We start from the raw sequence: 19,303 nt of genomic DNA on the forward strand, positions 1-19,303 counted from the left end.
TGATCCCAGAGTCCTGGGATCGAGCCCCACATCCAGCTCTCTGCTCAGCAGGGAGCCTGCTTCCCCCCACCCCCTGCCTACTTGTGATCTCTGTCTGTCAAATAAATAAATAAAATCTTAAAAAACAATCAGATACCTCAAGATCTATTAAAATCAACTCTAGAACTAAAGTTAGAAATACTGTCTTAATCATGGTTGTCTGTTGTCTTTTTCTTTCTACAATAATTTTATAATAATTAAACTACCTGAAGGACTACAGTGCAAAGAAAATATAGATTGGTTCTTTGCTGGAATAGAGGGAAGAACTTAGATCCTCTTTTAGAAATTAAATGGATAAGCACTGGCTTAAAATAAGGAAGAAAATTTCTTCTTCTTTTTTTTTTTTTTTAAGATTTTATTTGTTTAACAGACAGAGATCACAAGCAGGCAGAGAGGCAGGCAGAGAGAGGAGGAAGCAGGCTCCCTGCTGAGCAGAGAGCCTGACAAGGATCCTGGGATCATGACCTGAGCCAAAGGCAGAGGCTTTAAACCACTGAGCCACCCAAGCACCCCAGGAAGAAAATTTTCTAATTTATTGCTCCCTAACTATGGAACTAGCAATCTAGGAAAATAGTAAGTGTTCTTTCATTAGAACTAGTCAAAGAGAAGAACAGATGACTTAACAATAACTATGTATATAATGTTGAAGAAATGATTCTTGCTTGGAATGAAAGATTGAACTGAATGGAATCTCAAGCATTTTTAACTTGTACTATGTATGTACTAAATAGAGATTTTTAAGTGATATTTCCTACTGTGAAGTCATAGTTAAAAGGTCTGAAAGCCAGACTCTATGTCCAGGCTGTGTAGAATCAGTATCACCTGGGAGCATTTCAGAGATGCAAAATCTCAGGCCCTACCCCAGACCCACGGAATCAGAATCTGCATTTTAACAAGATTCTCAAGTAATTTGTATGCACATTAAAATTTGAGACACACTGCTCTAGCATGTACCAGTACTTAAGAATGCAACTACTAGATCATGGAATATAAGTAGTTTTAAATAACACAATAAAATACAATTTTTTCCCCAAACTAGTATTACCAATTTGTATTCAGCAGTATATAGAAGTTCCCTTTGATGCACATTCTCATCAACAGTTGGGTTATGTTAGAAATCTTAAATATTGCCATTATATGAGATATAAAATTATACCTAATGTTTTTAGGCCCCATTTTTTTGAATAGTAACAAGGTTGAGAACATTTTTATGTTACTGGCCATTTGTATTTCTTCTTCTGTTTATGTCTCTTAACTATGTTACTTATTATATTTTTTATATTTATTTACATAAAAGTTCTTTATATATTCCATTACATATGCTTTGTCTATTATATATGTTGCAAATATCTTCTCCAAGTGTATGGCTTACCTTTTTACTTTTTAGTGCCTTTCGAAAAACAGAAGTCCTCCTTTTAATGTAACTGGGTTTATAACTTTTTTAAATATTAGCATTTTTTGTGCTTTGTTTAAGAAATTTTTCCTATTTTGAGGTAATAGAAATGTTTTCCTACATCTTCTTCTAGAAGTTTTTTGTGTATGATGGGGTAGGTATCTAATTCCATTTTTATATGGATAATGATTATCCCAACACCATTTATAAATAAGTTATCTTTCTCTATAGAGCAAGGTCACTGTCTAGAGCTGTTTTAGTCAGTCTATAAAATCTGAGATTTCCATTCGAGAGATGTATTGGGGAACAATCTCTTTGAAAGGAACAGAAATGGGCAAAGATTCAAGTTGAACTATGATGCAGTTGCAAAAGAGGGTTCAGCCCAACCTCTAAGAAGTTCTGGAGTTGAGATAGCACTAAGGGTCCTGCCTCCAGGACATGTTAAACCACCATCTTCCACCACCACCAAGAAACTAGTGAAGCAAAATGACAGACTCAAACCAAACCATATCAAAATCAAACCAAACTTAAATAGTCTAAACAACACAATTGAAAGGCAGGCCTTGTAAGTTTAGATTTAAAAAAAAAAAAAAAAAAAAGCAAGACCCAACTATATGCGACCAACAAGAAATGTACTTTATTTTTTTTTAAGATTTTATGTGTTCATTTGACAGAGAGAGATCACAAGTAGGCAGAGAGGCAGGCGGGCGGGGTGGGGAATCAGGCTCCCTGTTGAGCAGAGAGCCCAATACAGTGCTCGTTCCCAGGACACTGAGACCATGACCTGAGCCGAAGCCAGAGGCTTAAGGCACTGAGCCACCCCGGTACACCAAGAAATGCACTTTAAATATAGATATATATATATAGGTTAAATGTAAAAGATGGAAAATGATTTAAGAAACAAAACAAACAAACATGGTGGGATGAGGGGGAGTTGGCAGGGAATGAGAGGATAACCAAGAAATAGACTCTTCACTACAGAGAATAAACTGATGTTTACCAGAGAGGAGATGGGTAGGGGAATGGATTAAATAGATGATGGGTACTAAGGAGGGCACTAGTTGTGAAGAGCACCAGGTGTTATATGTAAGTGTTGATTCACTAAATTCTATACCTGAAACTAATATTACACTATACGTTAGCTGGAATTTAAATAAAATTTTTTTAAAAAGATATACTATGCTAACACTAGTTAAAAGAAAGCTGGGTGGCTACATTAACATCAGACTAAGCTGATTTCAGAGTAAATAATATTACCAATTATAAACAAGCCACTTTATAATGACAAGAGATTTGATTAATCAAGAGAACATAAGAATCTTACACATATATCTAGAACAAAGCTTCAAGCTACACTAAGCAAAAACTGATAGAATTACAAGGAAAAACTAGATAAATCCACAATTATGGCCAGAGACTTCAATACCTTTCTCTTTATAATTGATGGAAGAAATGGGCAGAAAATGAGGAAGGACATAGTCAACTTGAACAATGCTTTCAACCAATTTAACCTGATTGTCATTCATAGAACACTCCACCCAACAGCAGCAGAATATATATTTTTCTTAAGTGTACAGCGAAATTTAGATGTAAGTTTCACATTCTGGCTTTAAAACAAATCTCAATAAGTTCAAAAGGATTCAGTATAAAGAGTTCACCTCTGATCATGATGGAATTGAATTAGAAATCAATAAAGAAAGATCCTTGGAAAAGCACCAAATATTTAAACACTAATTAGTATGCTTTTCAATAATCCACCCATCAAAAAAGAAATCAAAGGAGAAATTAGAAAGTATTCTGAATAGAATGAAAATGAACATACAATATATTAAAGTTTGTGGGATGCTGCCAAAGCAGTACTTAGAGAAAAATTATAACACAAATCCCTCTATTCATAAAAGAAGAAAAGTCACAAATCAATGATCCCAGCTTCTACTTTAAAAAGCTAGGAAAAGGAGAGCAAATAAAACCAAAGTAGAAGAAAGAAAAGATCAAATTGGAAATCAATTATATAGAAAACAGAAAAACAGTAGTGAAATAAAGAGAAATCAAAAGCTGGTTCTTTGAGATCAATAACATTGATAAATTTCTAGCCAGACTAAAGAAAAAAGAAGAGAGAAGATATAAATTACTAATAGAAGGAATTAAAGAGGTGATATCACTACATATTCTATAACTATTAAGGGATACTAAGGAAATATTACTATGCCACTAAATTTAGTAACTTAGATGAAATAAATTCCTTGACAGACACAAATTATCAAAGTTCACTCAAGAAGGAACTGATAATAATATAATGATAACCCAATATCTATTAAAAATTTGAATTTCTAGTTAAAAGTTAAAAATCTTCCCCCCCAAAAAAACTCCAGTCCTAGATGGTTTATTAATTCCATCAAACATGTAATGAAGAAATAATGCTAATTGTATGTAAATTCTTTCAAAAAAGTAAAAAGGGAATACTTTTCAATTCATTCTGTAGGATTATCCTAATACCAAAACCAAACAAAGAAAATAAAACTATGGATAGATATCCCTTACAAACAAAGAAGAAAAATCTTAAACAAAATTTTAGTATACCAAATCCAACAGTAGATGAAAAGTATAAATCATGATCAAATGGGATTTAGTTCAGCAACAAAAATTTAAAAATTAATGTAATTCATCATATTAAAAAACTTAGAACGAAAAACTATAGAATCATCTCCATAGATGTAGAAAAAGTGTTTGACAGAAACCTAACATCCATCCCTGATAAAAGTCTCAACAAATGGTAATGTAATGTGTTCTCCTCAATGTGACTGATTGCATCTACAGAATGCTTGCATCATACTTACATCATACTTAATAGTAAAAGGACTGAAAAATTAAAAAAATTTAAAAAATAATTAAAAAAAAATAGTAAAAGGACTGAATGCTTTCTCCCTAAGATCAGAAACAAGAGAGGGATGTTTGTTTTCACCACCTCTATTCATCATTGTGCTGGAAGTTCAAGCCCGCATAATCAGGAAAAACGAAGAAATAAAAGGTAATCAGATGAGAAAGGAAGAGGCAAAACTCTTTACTTACAAACTACATGATTATCTCAAAGTCTTTATGCCAAGGACACTTCAAGGACATTTCTCAATCCAGCACCATTGATATTTTGGGTCAGCTAATAATAACAATAATAATAAATATAATAAAATTATTATTATCATTATCCTTCTCCTCTTTCTTCATCCTCTCTCCTTCCTTTCTTCTTCCCCTTCCTCTTCTTCTTCTTCTTCTCCTTCCCCTTCCCTTTTTCTTTCTCCTTCTTCTGTGCAGAGGAAGACAGAGTTTCCTTGCACATTGTAGGATATTTAGAAGGATCCCTGGCCTCTGCCCACTAGATGCCAATAGCATTCCTTCCCATGTCCTACCTCTTAGGGCTGAAACAACCAAAAATATCTCAAGACGTTGTGAAACGTACCCTGGTGGTGAAACATGCCCCTCTCTGCCAACACTGAGAACCACTGTTCCAGAGTCAAGGTGAAATGTGATTACAAGAATTTGAGAAGGAAAGCAGCTAAGAATACAACTACAGTGGTAGAAGTGAAACATAATAAAGGCTTGAACTACATTAGCAATGAGTAGGCTTGGACTGAAAGGAGTAGGACAGTAAGACTTAAATATCATTGGGATGATAGGGTAGAAAAGAGTAGGAGCTCAAGGTTTGGTTTGCATAATTAGGTGGATGATGGTATCACCAAAAAAGATGATCATAGTACATATAACAGAAAACATATAGGATATGTTTCCTTAGATGTCTGTCATAGTTACTGAGTTTTCTGATTCCAAAGAACTTCCAGATAAAGAGAATGAGAAAAAGTAGAACTTCGTTAACTGCCCTTTGATTTGATTCTGGGCTTGTAAGCATGAACTTAACTGGTCTTCCTGATCCTCAGAATCATGAGTTACCACTCGCATTGGAATAGAGGACTGTGCAGTAGTTTTGGTTTCCATCAATAGGATAAAGTAGCAGAACGCCCAAGAGGAGCAAGGAGGGGCATCCAAGTTAAACATGAACTTGTAAAGGGAATCCTTCCACAGTTCCTCAGAAATACAGACCTTTCCTCTAGAAAGCAGATAAAGACATGGTACAGCCAACTGGAATGTGCCATTCAACCTTAGTTTGGCAGCTATGTCTACATTTGCTTTATTTTTACTTACAACGTGTAACATTTATTAACATGCTAAAACTTTGTCTTGCTTTATATCTTAGTACATTTCAATTACTGGGAATTGTTATATGCAATAGTAAATAATGGACTGAAATAATTTACCTTAGGATGAAAAGCAAAACACATTCCAGGAGCCTGTCGAGATATCAGAGCTTCACCTTTTTTTTCCTTTTCCCCTCCCCCTTTGCTGTTGCTAGTAGTAGTTCGCCTCAAACGCATCAAATCTTTATTTAAAGAAAAAAGATATGTCTTATTTACCACATGAAAAAGTATTGTATATATAATGTGTGTCCCTTCTACAAAGAACAGTATGATTTCTGCCATCTTTTGCACGTGGTTAGGTTAAAATTAGTAAATACCAGAACAAGATGCTCAGAAAAAGCAATGACTAAGCCCAGTTTCTTTCTTATGTAGCCAAACTCAAACTGGTCACCTCTTACCCGAGGCTCACTAGGAAATTTAAGGCAGCACATAACAAGAAATATAATTTGATTGAGAGATATATACATATATATACATTCTTTTTACCATGACAGTCTAGTCCTTTCCGAATCACCCATTTGGAGAATCTTCCATCTGCTGATATAGAAACGAGTATTTCTCTTTTGTCATCACCTGTTGTCCCTCGATCTTGTTCTATCCACTGTAGTTGCCATACAGGTCCCAGATGTTTTTGAGGTGATTCACTGAAATGGGGGAAAGCACTAAATACAGAATCATTGTCATAATTTTTGAAAGGACATGAGTATAAGTCATAAGGACAGCTCCCTGGAGCATTGTGACCTACTTATAGAATGATGACTTTATTGTTCAAAATTGGACTTTCACTCTAAGTATTTCAAAAAACAGGAAAAATAATCATTTTGTCACATAGTATTTTTTGTTTTTCACATTTCTTACAAAAGGAAAATTTTACTGCCTCTAATTATATTAACTGCCATAACAGAAATACAAAAGAAAATATTTTCTTTCTTTTCAGAATATATTTTCCTTACTCTCTTCATTTACTTTTTCCTGAATAAGTTATTTAAGTTTATTTTGGACACATTGAGTATAAGTATCTTCACCTTTGTAAGGATTTTTTTTTCATACCATAAATGAATAAATTATTTAAATCTTACTTAAATAAATAATTACCTTTCTTTCTATGTTTCAGGTTTGCTCACTGGCTTGATTCTCTCTATGGTCAAGATTTAACATTTTTCTGAAGAATTAAAATCGCTTCTCAGATTACTGTTTTCCTATAGAATAATGTGCTGCTCTGTTCATAGTACTGACTCCCTGGAGTTTTTTATGCAAACCTTCCAAAGCAATAGTTATGAATCTCTTTAAAATCATATAGTTTTGGGTGCCTGGGTGGCTCAGTTGGTTAAGTGACTGCCTTTGGCTCAGGTCATGATCCTGGAGGCATGGGGTGAAGCTCTGCATCAGGCTCTCTGCTCAGCAGGGAGTCTGCTTCTCCCTCCGACCCTCCCCTTCTCGTGCTCTCTCTCTCAAATAAATAAATAAAATCTTTTAAAAAATAAAGTAAAATAAAGTCATATAGCTTTGATCATATGGTAAAAGTTACAGACCCTCTTCCCAGAAACAAGCACAAAGGCTTGTGCTTACAAAGCTATGTAAATATTTTCAACGTTAAGCTTAAGGACCCTGCTTTATGCCTATTTTCAGGTCTAGCTAATTATTCAAACACTAATATAAATATACTACTTCATTTTTGTCCCACTGGTATCTGATCTATTATAAAAACCTAATATATTCAATATCTTTTACTTTTAACTTTTTATTTTCTCAATATCAGTCATTCATTCATTTATTCTTAATCGAACACTTACTATAATCCTATTACATGCCTGATATTATGTGACAGGCTGAGGATACAAAGGTAAGACTTAATCCTTCAAGTTGCTTACAACTCTTCAGGAAGATGTGCGTGTATATATATACATATACGTACATATACAGTGTAGTAAGTACTATGACAACTAATACAAATGCACAAAAGAATGGAATGGGAAGGTTACATGGAGGGTGTGACACCAAAGCAATAAAGGGTACAAACTTTCAGTTACAAGATGAGTAAGTTTGAGAGATCTAATATGCAGTATGATGACCATAGTTAATATGTACTATATATTTGAAATTTGCTAAGAGAGTAGATCTTAAGTATCCCCCCCAACACAAAAAAGGCAACTATGTGAGGTGATGGGTGTATTAATCAATTTGATTGTAGTAAACATTCCACAATATATACGTATATTAAATATTTACATTGAACCCCTTTAAAAAATCAGATGGTACAACCTAAATGTATATGATTTTTATTTGTTAATTATACCTCAATAAAGCTGGGGAAATTTTTAAAAAATATTTTGAAAGAATAAGCATAAACGGTCAAGGAAGGTTGGTGAGGTGGGCAAAGAACATGCAGATTTTAGGATAGAGTAAATGAGGAATTATTAAATGTTTGAAAAATAGTGGTATCACTCTCAACAACAAAAACATTCACTCAAAACTAAAAAACATCAAATTTTTACTTCTTCCTAAAAAAAGCACATATTATATGTTACCTAATATTATATGTTTATCTAATTCTTGGATTCTCACCTACTATCCAGAACTGGAACATTACTATTGCTCTGCACATTATAAATGGCAATGTTGCCATTGTGATAGCCAACTGCTAGGAGATTAGGTGCTCCAATTGAGAAATCCACAGCAGTAACTCCATATGGACTCTGATAAATGCGTTCTGGCCACTGGATAAAAAAAAAATTATATTACATTTTAAATTTGTTTTGCAGGCCATAAAAGATAGAACATAATGGTGGCTAAATGGTAGACTGTCTGGTGGCAGGGGAAACGTAAAAAGAGATAGTCTACATTCAGTTACTCCTCTCCTCCTGACTTCCAGTATAGATGAGAACAAAACATCAATTAGTTATTTCCTTTATGTTGGTGAATCCTCAGAACTCAATAATTTTTAAGAAATACAGCATGGCCTTCTCTAATAATTATCCTATTTTGGTAATCTTTCCACAGGATTTGTATGATCATCATAGATCACCTTCTTTAAGAGACAAGTATGGGCTCCAAACAAATTATCTAGCAATGTTCGTATCTTCCAGTTTCTGTTTCAGATGCTTGGATTATCTAGACATTTCTAAACAGTGGATAGAAGAAGCTCCAAAAAACTCTCTAAGGTAGTCTTTTCTACAACTCTGTGAAGAGTTTTATTGTTTTATTTAATGCCTAATCTAAATTCTTTCCTGCTTCTAACAATCTATGTGGAAAAGAAGACAACTTACTGATGATGGATCTTACATCAATTCTTCCATGTTTAAAATTGCTTCTTCCTTCCTTTCTTTTACTTTACATAAACCCAGCTTCCTAATAGAATGGGGATATTTGTAAAAGCTCTAATTATTATTATTTTTTTGCCCTCCGATCCTTTTCTAAGTTTTCTACTTTACATTTCAGTTATTAATTAAAATTAATAAAAACCTGCAAAGTAACATATTGGTTACAACTGTTTGACAAAGATATGATTGATTCTTATTATTCTTGAAAAATTCATGCTAATAACATGGTCATATTCATCTATCTCATGTATTCAGGATAGCAGAAATCTAACTTATAAGGTGATGATTTATTCATACATTAAGAAACAACCCAGTATTAAATGAAAATTGATTTTCAAAGGATTTTCACTTACAAATTTATTCTTCATTTTGATAAAAAATAATGGTTCGATTCTGGATCATCAGATCTAACAGCACACAGTAAATGTTCAATAAATATTTATTAAATGAATTTATCCTATATCAGCAAAAACAAATTTTAATTCTTACAGATTAAAACCAATGAAAATAAAGTCTTTCTTGGTCACTTTTTTGACTTTAATTATCACATACAACTATGTATCTTATGAGAATTATGTCAACATTTAATTGACTAAAAATGGGTTTATTCCTATTTGGTTACCGTAGGATTCTTTATTGACCAGCAGCAAGCCAATCCTCTTTTTTGCTCTTTAAATCCAAAGTGCCCATAGCCAACAGCCAAAAGGTCCTGAAAACCAGCAAAATACGTTTAAAATAAGAGAGGATGGCATAAAAATATTGGAAAATGTGTAAAGATGCATATTAATGAACTGTGTTAAAAATAGCATTAAGAAATTTCTATTGAATGGGACGCCTGGGTGGCTCAGTTGGTTGGACGACTGCCTTCGGCTCAGGTCATGATCCCAGAGTTCCGGGATCGAGTCCTGCATCGGGCTCCCAGCTCCATGGGGAGTCTGCTTCTCCCTCTGACCTTCTCCTCGTTCATGCTCTCTCTCACTGCCTCTCTCTCAAATAAATAAATAAAATCTTTAAAAAAAAAATTTCTATTGAAAAAAATACATCTACTATTTTTATTTTACATCTCCATCTTCTAAAGCAAAATAATAATAATCATCATATTTTCACACTAATGAATATCTAAAAAGAACCAATTGCTAAAAAGTTCTTTTACATATTGAGATACTCTTCCAAGATTGTATTACTACATTATGTTTTATGGGTTTTTGAGAATGACCTAATTATTTCAAATATAAAGACAGGGTGCCATGAACTGAATTGTGTCTCTTGCCTTAAAATTCATGTGTTGCAGTCTTAATCCCCACTCTCATTGTATTTGAGGATAGGGCTTTTAGGAGGTAACCAGGGTTAAATGAGTTCATAAGGGTCATAATCTTAATCCAATAGGATTGATGGCCTTATAAAAAGAGGAAGAGACACCAGAGCTCGCTCTCTCCACCACGTGAGAGCACAGCAAGAAGGTGGTCATCTATAAGCCAGGAAGAGAACCTTCACCAGTAACCAAACCAGCAAGCACCTTAATCCTAAACTTCCTGGCCTCCAGAACTACAAGAATATAAATTTCTGGTTTTGTTTTTTTTTTTAACCCAGCCAGTCTATAGCATTTTGTTATGGCATCCCAAACTGATTAATAAAGCAGGTCATTTCAAGAAATACTTGTAGACAAAAATTTAATAACTGACCAAACCCAGCCTCATCTTCATAATCAGAATACCTTTATCAAAAATATATTATTATATTTTTTGCCACAACCCTATTTTTAAGCCAACATCATCTCTCTATAATTTCCTCTGTCTTAAACCACTCTTCGTCACTATTCCTTTTACCCTGACACAGACAAGCTTTTATTAATCTTTTCTAGACTCAGCATAGGCACCACTTCTTCTGAGAAACATTCATGAGCCTCTCTTATGTATTCCCACACCACTATTTATTTCCTTTATTAAAGCACATAGAGACCATTATGCAGGCAGGGTCTATGTATGACTAAATTACTACTGCAACTCTAGTGCCTTATCAGAGGTCCTGGCACAGAGTGAATGTCCAGTAAGTATTTGTAGAATGAATTAATAAATATGATAGATTATTACTGGTGAAGATAGATGTTTGTCATATTTGAAGCTTCATTAAAAATTATTTAACTTTAATCTCAATAGCAATATATTAACTTTTAAAATGCTAGTATATTCAGTTTCTAAAAATGATTTATCTGTCTTTATTATACAGTTAGTATTGATTATTAAATCTCACTTATCTAACAAGATGTTTCCAAATGTAGTTTTATAAAGACCAATCCATACTTAAAGTATTTTATGTTATTAAAAAATAATGTGCATAATTTAAATAATGTGTCACATAGATTTCTATAAAAATGATTACAAAACTTGTTTTTTAATAACCATAACAACTAGCATATTTGCACATAATACCTTACAAGGTATGGCAGCAAAATAATAAGGCTAATTCTTAAACATAGTACAATGCAGTTTAAACAAACAAATTTGTTTTGACCACTTAAAAATACACTAAATATCTATTCCAAAGATGTTGTTATTACACAAAAGGTTTTGGAATCTCTAATTGAGAATCATGTCTTCAGAAGCAGTTTATAAAACCCAGGAAAGAATAAGTCTCGTTACTCTATAATCAATCTCTCTCTCTCTCTCTTTTTAACTAAAGAGGAGGAGAGGGACAGAGAGAGACTCTTTAAGCAAGATCCATGCCCAGCGTGGAGCCTGACACGGGGCTCAATCTCACAACCCTGAGATCATGACCTGAGCCAAAATCGAGAGTCAGACACTTAACCAACTGAGCCATCCAGTCACCCTTATAATCTTCTCTTTTTTAAAAGCAAAGCTACTCTTCCTAACTTGGTGGTTCCTATAATTTGCCTCAAGATGATTTCTGGCAGCAGCGCAATTAAGAGCAAGAACCCTGGAGCCAGGGGTTTGGGCTTGGATTCTAGCTGTTTCACTTACTAGTTGTATAACTTTGGGAATTTAATAGATGTGTAACTTCTTCAGCCAAGTTATTTATCCTTTTTGTACTTCAGTTTCCTCATCATCGTATCGGGGATAATAGTACCTAACTCAGAGTTGTTGTGTTAATTTAAGTAAAGTGCTGGCAATGGCACCTGGTACATGTAAGTGCTATTTAAATACTTGCTATTTTCAGTAGTAATAGTTAATTTTAGGAATCTCAAAGTTATTTTGCACATTTTCAGAGTCACTAGAATAAGTATATACTTCTGAATATGATACTCTAAGAAAAATACAAATTTGGGTACATGAGTTTGATATATCTAAAAATAAATTGATTATATATGATCTTCTGGTTTACTTTCCAATGTCTGATATGGATTCAGAGAATACGGTGTCCCAGATACATCTCCTAAAATAAAAATATGATGTCTTCATTTTAAGGGGAAATTTTAGAACTATTTTCATTTTCCATTTTTGAAACATGAACTTATAAAGTGATGTTAAAACTCTGGTTTATGTCAATTAAAATCCCTTGCCTAAAACCTGAGAAAAAGAAAACTTCATTAGTACTTGACAGTTATCTTTAAATGCTAAAGATAGAATTGTTAAAATGTTCAATAACCTACAGGATTTGTTTTATTCCAGGCAAGGCTGCTCACATTAAGACCTTTGGTTAAGTCACAGGAAAAGGACCAAAGTCGTTCCAAATTGGCTGGTATTGTTGACTGTTCTGTATTTATTTCTATTTCTTCTTCCTCTTCCTTCTTAACCTCTTCCTCTGTCTCTTGTTCAAGTTTTTCACCTTCTAGAAAGTCTTCAGGTTCTTCAGGTTCTGGTTCTAAAATTAAATCACAAAAAGAGATTATTTTCCTCTATACCTACAGAAGCCTGGCAGTCTCCAAACAGCATCTCTATCTATGAGACACTTCGAGCACCAGTGAATCTGCTGGAACATATGGCCCAAGTGACAAGGCATTCCGAATGACCGCCTGGACCTGTTGTAGAAGCCTCTGTTGTTCTGGGTCCCACTCAAAGTAGCACCTCTTCAGTTCACTCAGTTAATGAGCCAAGTAACACGTCCAGATGAGGAACATGTTGCCTCCAAAGAACGAAGAAGTCTACTAGGCATTGTAACTTTTGTTTGGTTCTAAGAGGGGCAAGATGAAACAATTTATCCTTCACCTTGGTAGGTATATCTTGATATACCCCATACCACAAGACCCTTGGAAATTTGACTGATGTGGAAAGCCCCTAAAAAATTTTATCAGATTTATTTCTCACCCTCTGGCATGCAAATGCCTTACCAATAAGTCTACTTCTTGTTCACTAGGTTCAGTCAGCATAATATCATCAATATTATGGACCAGTAATGGATCAGTGTGATATTTTCTTGAAGGGAAAAGTACCTGCAGACTCAATTATGACATAAAGCTAAGGAAGAGAGGCCTCAGAGGAAACCAACTCTGCTCACACCTCGATCATGGGCTTCCAGACTCCAGAATTATGAGAAAGTAAATTTCTGTTGTTTAAGCCACACAGTTTGTGGTATTTTGTTATGGCAGCCCTAGCAAACCAATACAGCCCCTACCTATTTCTCTTCTAGAGACGTGATGATCAACTAGCCAATGCCATGGGTTTCTGTGAGTCAGACTATTCTGATTTCTGCTTTGTCTGCTATGACAACCATGCCCTCCTTTCCTTTGGTAATTAAGTATTGCCACTTATCTCCTGCCATTCAGGATCCAATTTTTAAGGATTTCAGTTTACTGGCAGCAGTTCCCACTGTAATGTCTGACCTACAGAGAAGAGTGACCACAGAGTTCTTCAAGGATGTTGGGATACCCCCTCACAAGTGTATTTCTCACAATTGTGGTAAAAGGTGTATTATCCTTCTGCAGTGGGTGAGAAAGTTGTCATGATAAATCCACCCTAACATTCCAATGTCCCTAAGCCTTAGGATACCTTTCTCTATAGCGTCCCAAAGCAGTTCTGACTTTCAACTTCATTTAGTGAAAACCACATTTTGGTCCAATATTAGCTAACAAGAAAGAAAGAAAAGGAAAGAAAAGGAAAGGAAAGGAAAGAAACAGAAAAGAAAGAGAAAAGAAAAGGAGAAACTAAACTATTAGAGCCATTTCTAATCAATCCCCTGAGCTCCAACACTGGGTCCAGAATCTCTGCTTAGTGGACCCATATCAGTAAACTTGATCTGATATGACTTTATATTCCTTCCATCATTACCCTACACCCTTAATATCCATTCCCACATATATTCCTCAGATTTCTGCCTTTATAAATTGGAAAAATCAGCAGTCAATTCTGCAAGAAGTCATAACAACCCCCAAAATGTGTATAGACCTAACAAGTTACTTAACATGAAACAAACAAAAAAAATAGATCTGAAATGAGAATAAACAAATCCACAATTACAGTTCAGATTTCAACACTCCTCTCTTAATAACTGATAGAACAGGTAGACAGAAAATCAGTAAGGATACAGATAAATTGAACATCACTATTAACCATCTTGACCTAATGACAATTAAAGAACAGTCCATCCAAAAACACCAGTATACATATTCTTCCCAAGTATCATAGCAAATTCTTTAAGATAGACCATATCATGGATCACAAACAAACAAAAAGACCTTAGCAAATCTAAAAGAATATAAATCAAAGTATATTCTCAGACCATAATGGAATTAAATAAGAAATTAATCATAGAATACAGATAGAAAACCCCAAAATATGTGGATATTAAGCGATATTTATAAATAACACATGGGTCAATGAAGTGGTCTCAAAAGAAATTTTGAAAATTTTTAATGAAATGAAAATACAACATATAAATTTTATGAAATTCAGCTAAAGCAGTGTTTACAAGGCATATTTTAGGAAAGAAGAAAATTAAATATATATTTTACATATGTACCACCTATTCTATTCCTAGGTATTGACCCAAGAGAGACAAAAGCAAATGTCCAAGCAAAGACTTATATACCAATATTCACACCGACTTTATTTGTATGGTCCCAAACTGGAAATAAATATTGATCAACAGGAGAAAGAATAAACACAGTGCAGGATAGTCATACAATGGAATACTCATAAGTAATAAAAAGAAATGAACTATGATACATACTACATTGGCGAATCTGAAAATAATTTTGCTGAATGAAAAGAAGCCAGATAAATAAGGGTACATAATGTATAATTACATTTATATAAAATTACATTTATATAAAATTGCTATATAGGGATATAAAGCAAAACTGGTTTCTTAAAGATGAGGTGGGGCAAGGAGGAACAGGAAGGAAGGATTCTAGAGGACATGAAGAGAAATTTGAGGGTGAATACATTCATTACCATTATATATCATTGTATATATCATCGATTATGATGCTGTATTAAAGCCTATTAAATTATATATTTTAAATATGTGCAGTTTATTGTATGTCACTTATACCTCAATAGCTGTTAGAAATAACAATGGCATATCACTCTTTAAATGAACCCAAGATAATATAAATATTGTAGCATTTTTTAATTGTGAGAAAATTCATTGATATGCATAGATTTTAGCTGTACTGTTTAATAGGTTTTGATAAATATACACACCAATGTAACCAACACACCAGTCAAGATAGATAGAGAACATATCCATCAACCAAAAAAGTTTCTTCATGCCACTTTCCAGGTAAGCTCAACCCCCACAGCCAAACACTGGTTTGATTTCTATCACCTCAGATTAGTTTTGTTTGTGATAGCATATCACATAAATGGGTTTGTTGGTATGTATTCTTTTGTGTCTGGCTTCCTTCACTTGACAATGCTTTTGAGATCCATCAAGGTTACTATGTATGTAAGTATTTCATTCATTTATTTTTTTATTTTTTATTTCTTTTCAGCGTAACTGTATTCATTGTTTTTGCACCACACCCAGTGCTCCATGCAATCTGTGCCCTCTCTAATACCTACCACCTGGTTCCCCCAACCTCCCCCCACCCACCCCTTCAAAACCCTCAGATTGTTTCTCAGAGTCCATAGTCTCTCATGGTTCACCTCCCCTTCCAATTTCCCTCAACTTCCTTCTCCTCTCCATCTCCCCTTGTCCCCCATGTTATTTGTTATGCTCCACAAATAAGTGAAACCATATGATAATTGACTCTCTCTGTTTGACTTATTTCACTCAGCATAATCTCTTCCAGTTCATTCATTTTTATTCCTGAGTTGTGCTCCATCATTTGTTTATGCATTGACCTGTTGATGGACATCTGGGCTGTTTCCCAGGTTGGAGCTATTATGATTAAAGTTGCTATGAGCATCCTTACATAAGTGTTTTTTGCAGACATATGTTTTATTCTCGTGAATACCCAGGGACAGGGGTCACTGGGTGGATCTATGCTTAACATTTTAAGAAACTTCCCAGCAGACTTCCAGCATGGTTGTACACTTTCAAACTCCTACAGCAATATATAAAAAACCCAGTTACTCCATATTCTTGCTTGGTGTTATCAGTCTTTTTCATTTTAGCCATTCCAACTAGTGTACAGTGGCATTTTGTTATGGTTTCAACTTGCATTTCCTTGACAACAAATCATGTTTAGTACCTTTTAAGGTGTCTACTGATCATTCATGTATATTTTAGTGAAGTTTCTGTTCAAATCTTTTGCCTATTTTTTATTAGACTGTCTATATTTTTTTTAAAAGTTTTATTTTTTTATTTGACAGACAGAGATCACAAGTAGTCAGAAAGGCAGGCAGAGAGAGAGGAGGAAGCAGGCTCCCCGCTGAGCAGAGAGCCCAATGCAGAGTTCGATCCCAGGACCCCGAGACCATGACCTGAGCTGAAAGCAGAGGCTTTAACCCGCTGAGCCACCCAGGTGCCCCAAGACTGTCTATATTTTTATATGTTTATGTGTCCTCTACATATTCCTAATTTATGTCTTTGGACAGAGGTATGTTGTAAACATATTCTTCGAGACTGTTACTTGCATTTTCCCCCCTAAACAGTGTTACTCAAAGAGCAGACATTTTAACTACCTCAAAAGCCTTACCAATTTTTTTCTTTCATGTCTTGGGATTTTTGTGTATTAAATAATCTTTTCTGATGCTAAGATCACAAACATTTTCTCTTTTGTCTTCTTCTAGAACTTATCATTTTAATTTTTATATTTAAATCTATAGCCCATCTGAGTTAATTTAAATATATGATATGACATGGGAGTTGAGGTTCATTTTTTTCCCCCCATGTGGATATCTTATTGTTTCAGCATCATTTATGAAAAGATCAGTCTTTTTAAATTAGTTCACCTTGGCATATTTGTCAAAAATCAAGTGACCATTTAAGTCTGTGTTTATTTCTGGACCCACTCTTATTCTATCTCAGCCATCTATATGTCTACCCTTAGACAAATACCACACTTCCTACATTACTATAACTTTATAACAAATCATTTGTGATCAGATAGGGTAAGTCCTTCAACTTTATTCTTCTATTTCAGAATTGGCTTGGTTATTCTAAGTTGTTTGCTTTGCCATATAAAATGGGTGATCATTTTGACAATTTAATTATCTTTAAGGAAAAATTTTAAATACTAAGAAATGTTTCTTACTTTCACTCACATTTTCCAATTCTAGCACTCCATTAGTTTGTGTAGATCCTAATTTCTGTTATTATTTTTTATCAGTCTGAAGGACTTCCTTTGACATTCCTTGCAATGCTTGTCTGCTGGCAATGAATTCTCTCAGCTTTCATTTGTCTGAACATGTTTTTATTTCACCTTGATTTCTGAAGGATATTTTCTCTAAGTGTAGAATTGTTTAGCACAGTAAAAATGTCATTGCATTGTCTTCTGGCTTCTGATGAGAAATAAGGTCATTATTAGCTTTATTCTCCAAATGTCATGTTTTTCTCTGGCAACATTTAAGATTTTTTGACATATTACTTATGATGTGCCTCAATGTGGTTTTCATTGTGTTTATCTTGTTTAGGATTCATTGAGCTTCTTATAATTGGTTTAAGATTTTTTTTTAAGTACGGAAAATTTTCAGTTACCTTTCTTCAAATTATTTTTCTGCTTCTCCTCCTCTCTTTTCCATTACTACAAACCCAATTTCATGTATGTTAAGTCACATGACCTTGTAACACAAGTCACTGAGGCTCTTTTTTTTTTTTTTTTTTCTTTTTAACCTTATTTCTCTCTGTATTTCAGTTTGGAATGTTCTTACTGCTTTGTCTTTAACCTCACTGATACAGATCTCCTGGTCTGATAAGACCATCCATTGAGCTTTTCACTTAAGTATTAGATTTTTCAATTCTAGAAGTTCAGTTTGGATCTGTATGTAGCTTTCATTGCTTTCCTCATTATATTCTTATTTCCCTTTAAATCCTTAAGTATATGTTAATAGCATTTTCCTTAATAGACTTATTTTTTAGAGAAGTTTTACATTCACAGAAAAACTGAACTTAAAGTAGAAAGAATTCCTCTATACTCAAACTCATACGTGCACAGAAAAAAATGGAACTTAGAATTCCTCTACACTCAAACCCAGATACATGCACAACCTCCCTCAGAATCATCATCCTGCACCAGTGATATATTTGTTATAATCAATGAACCCACAATGACAAATCATAATCACCCAAACTCCATAGTTTACATTAGGGTTCACTCCTGGTGTATAAATTCTATGGGTTTGGACAAACGCACAATGACATGCACTCACGATTATAGTAGTCATAGAGAATAGTTTCACTGCTCTACAAATCTTATGTTCTCTGCCTATTCATTCCTCCCAGCCCTCAAGTCCCTGGCAACCAATGATCATTTTACTGTCTCCATATTTTTGTCTTTTCCAGAATGTCACACATTTGGAGCTATACCATATAATGTCTTTTTAGACTGGCTTCTTTCATTTAGTAACATGCATTTAAGTTTTCTCCACATCCATTCATGGCTTGAACATTAATTTCTTTTTTGTGCTGAATAATATTGCATTGTCTGGATATGCCACAATTTATTTATCCATTCACCTATTGAAGGAGATCTTGGTTACTTCCAAGTTTAGGCAATTATGAATAAAACTGCTGTAACCATTTGTGTGCAGGTTTTTGTGGGTATGTAAGTATTCAACCACACTGGGTAAATACTAAGGAGTGTGATTATGGACCATATGGTAACAGTATGTTTAGTTTTGTAAGGAACTGCTAAACTGTCTTCCAAAGTGGCGGAACTATTCATCATGCAATCCCACCAGCACTGAATGAGAGTTCTTGTTCCATATCTTTGCCAGTATTGGTGGTGTCAGTGTTTTGGAATT

The 19,303-nt window shown here is 34.1% G+C and overlaps 1 protein-coding gene across 4 annotated transcripts in view; it reads right to left on the reverse strand.

Moving 5' to 3' along the window:
* WDR78 (WD repeat domain 78) overlaps positions 1 to 19,303 on the reverse strand; it is an 86,588-nt gene that overhangs the window by 10,296 nt on the left and 56,989 nt on the right. For 3 of the 4 annotated variants that reach the window (XM_032870045.1, XM_032870046.1, XM_032870043.1), the window contains 5 exons: positions 12,607 to 12,818; positions 9,622 to 9,708; positions 8,245 to 8,396; positions 6,166 to 6,323; positions 5,740 to 5,861 (listed from right to left, as the gene is read on the reverse strand). In XM_032870045.1, the coding sequence (XP_032725936.1) occupies positions 5,740 to 5,861; positions 6,166 to 6,323; positions 8,245 to 8,396; positions 9,622 to 9,708; positions 12,607 to 12,818 (731 nt within the window). The remainder of the gene's footprint in view (positions 1 to 5,739; positions 5,862 to 6,165; positions 6,324 to 8,244; positions 8,397 to 9,621; positions 9,709 to 12,606; positions 12,819 to 19,303) is intronic. The other variant, XM_032870044.1, reaches the window with a different exon arrangement.

Source organism: Lontra canadensis, unplaced genomic scaffold (genome assembly GCF_010015895.1).
Source record: "Lontra canadensis isolate GAN:19392208 unplaced genomic scaffold, GSC_riverotter_1.0 scaffold40, whole genome shotgun sequence".
In the NCBI taxonomy this organism is placed as follows: Eukaryota; Metazoa; Chordata; class Mammalia; order Carnivora; family Mustelidae; genus Lontra; species Lontra canadensis.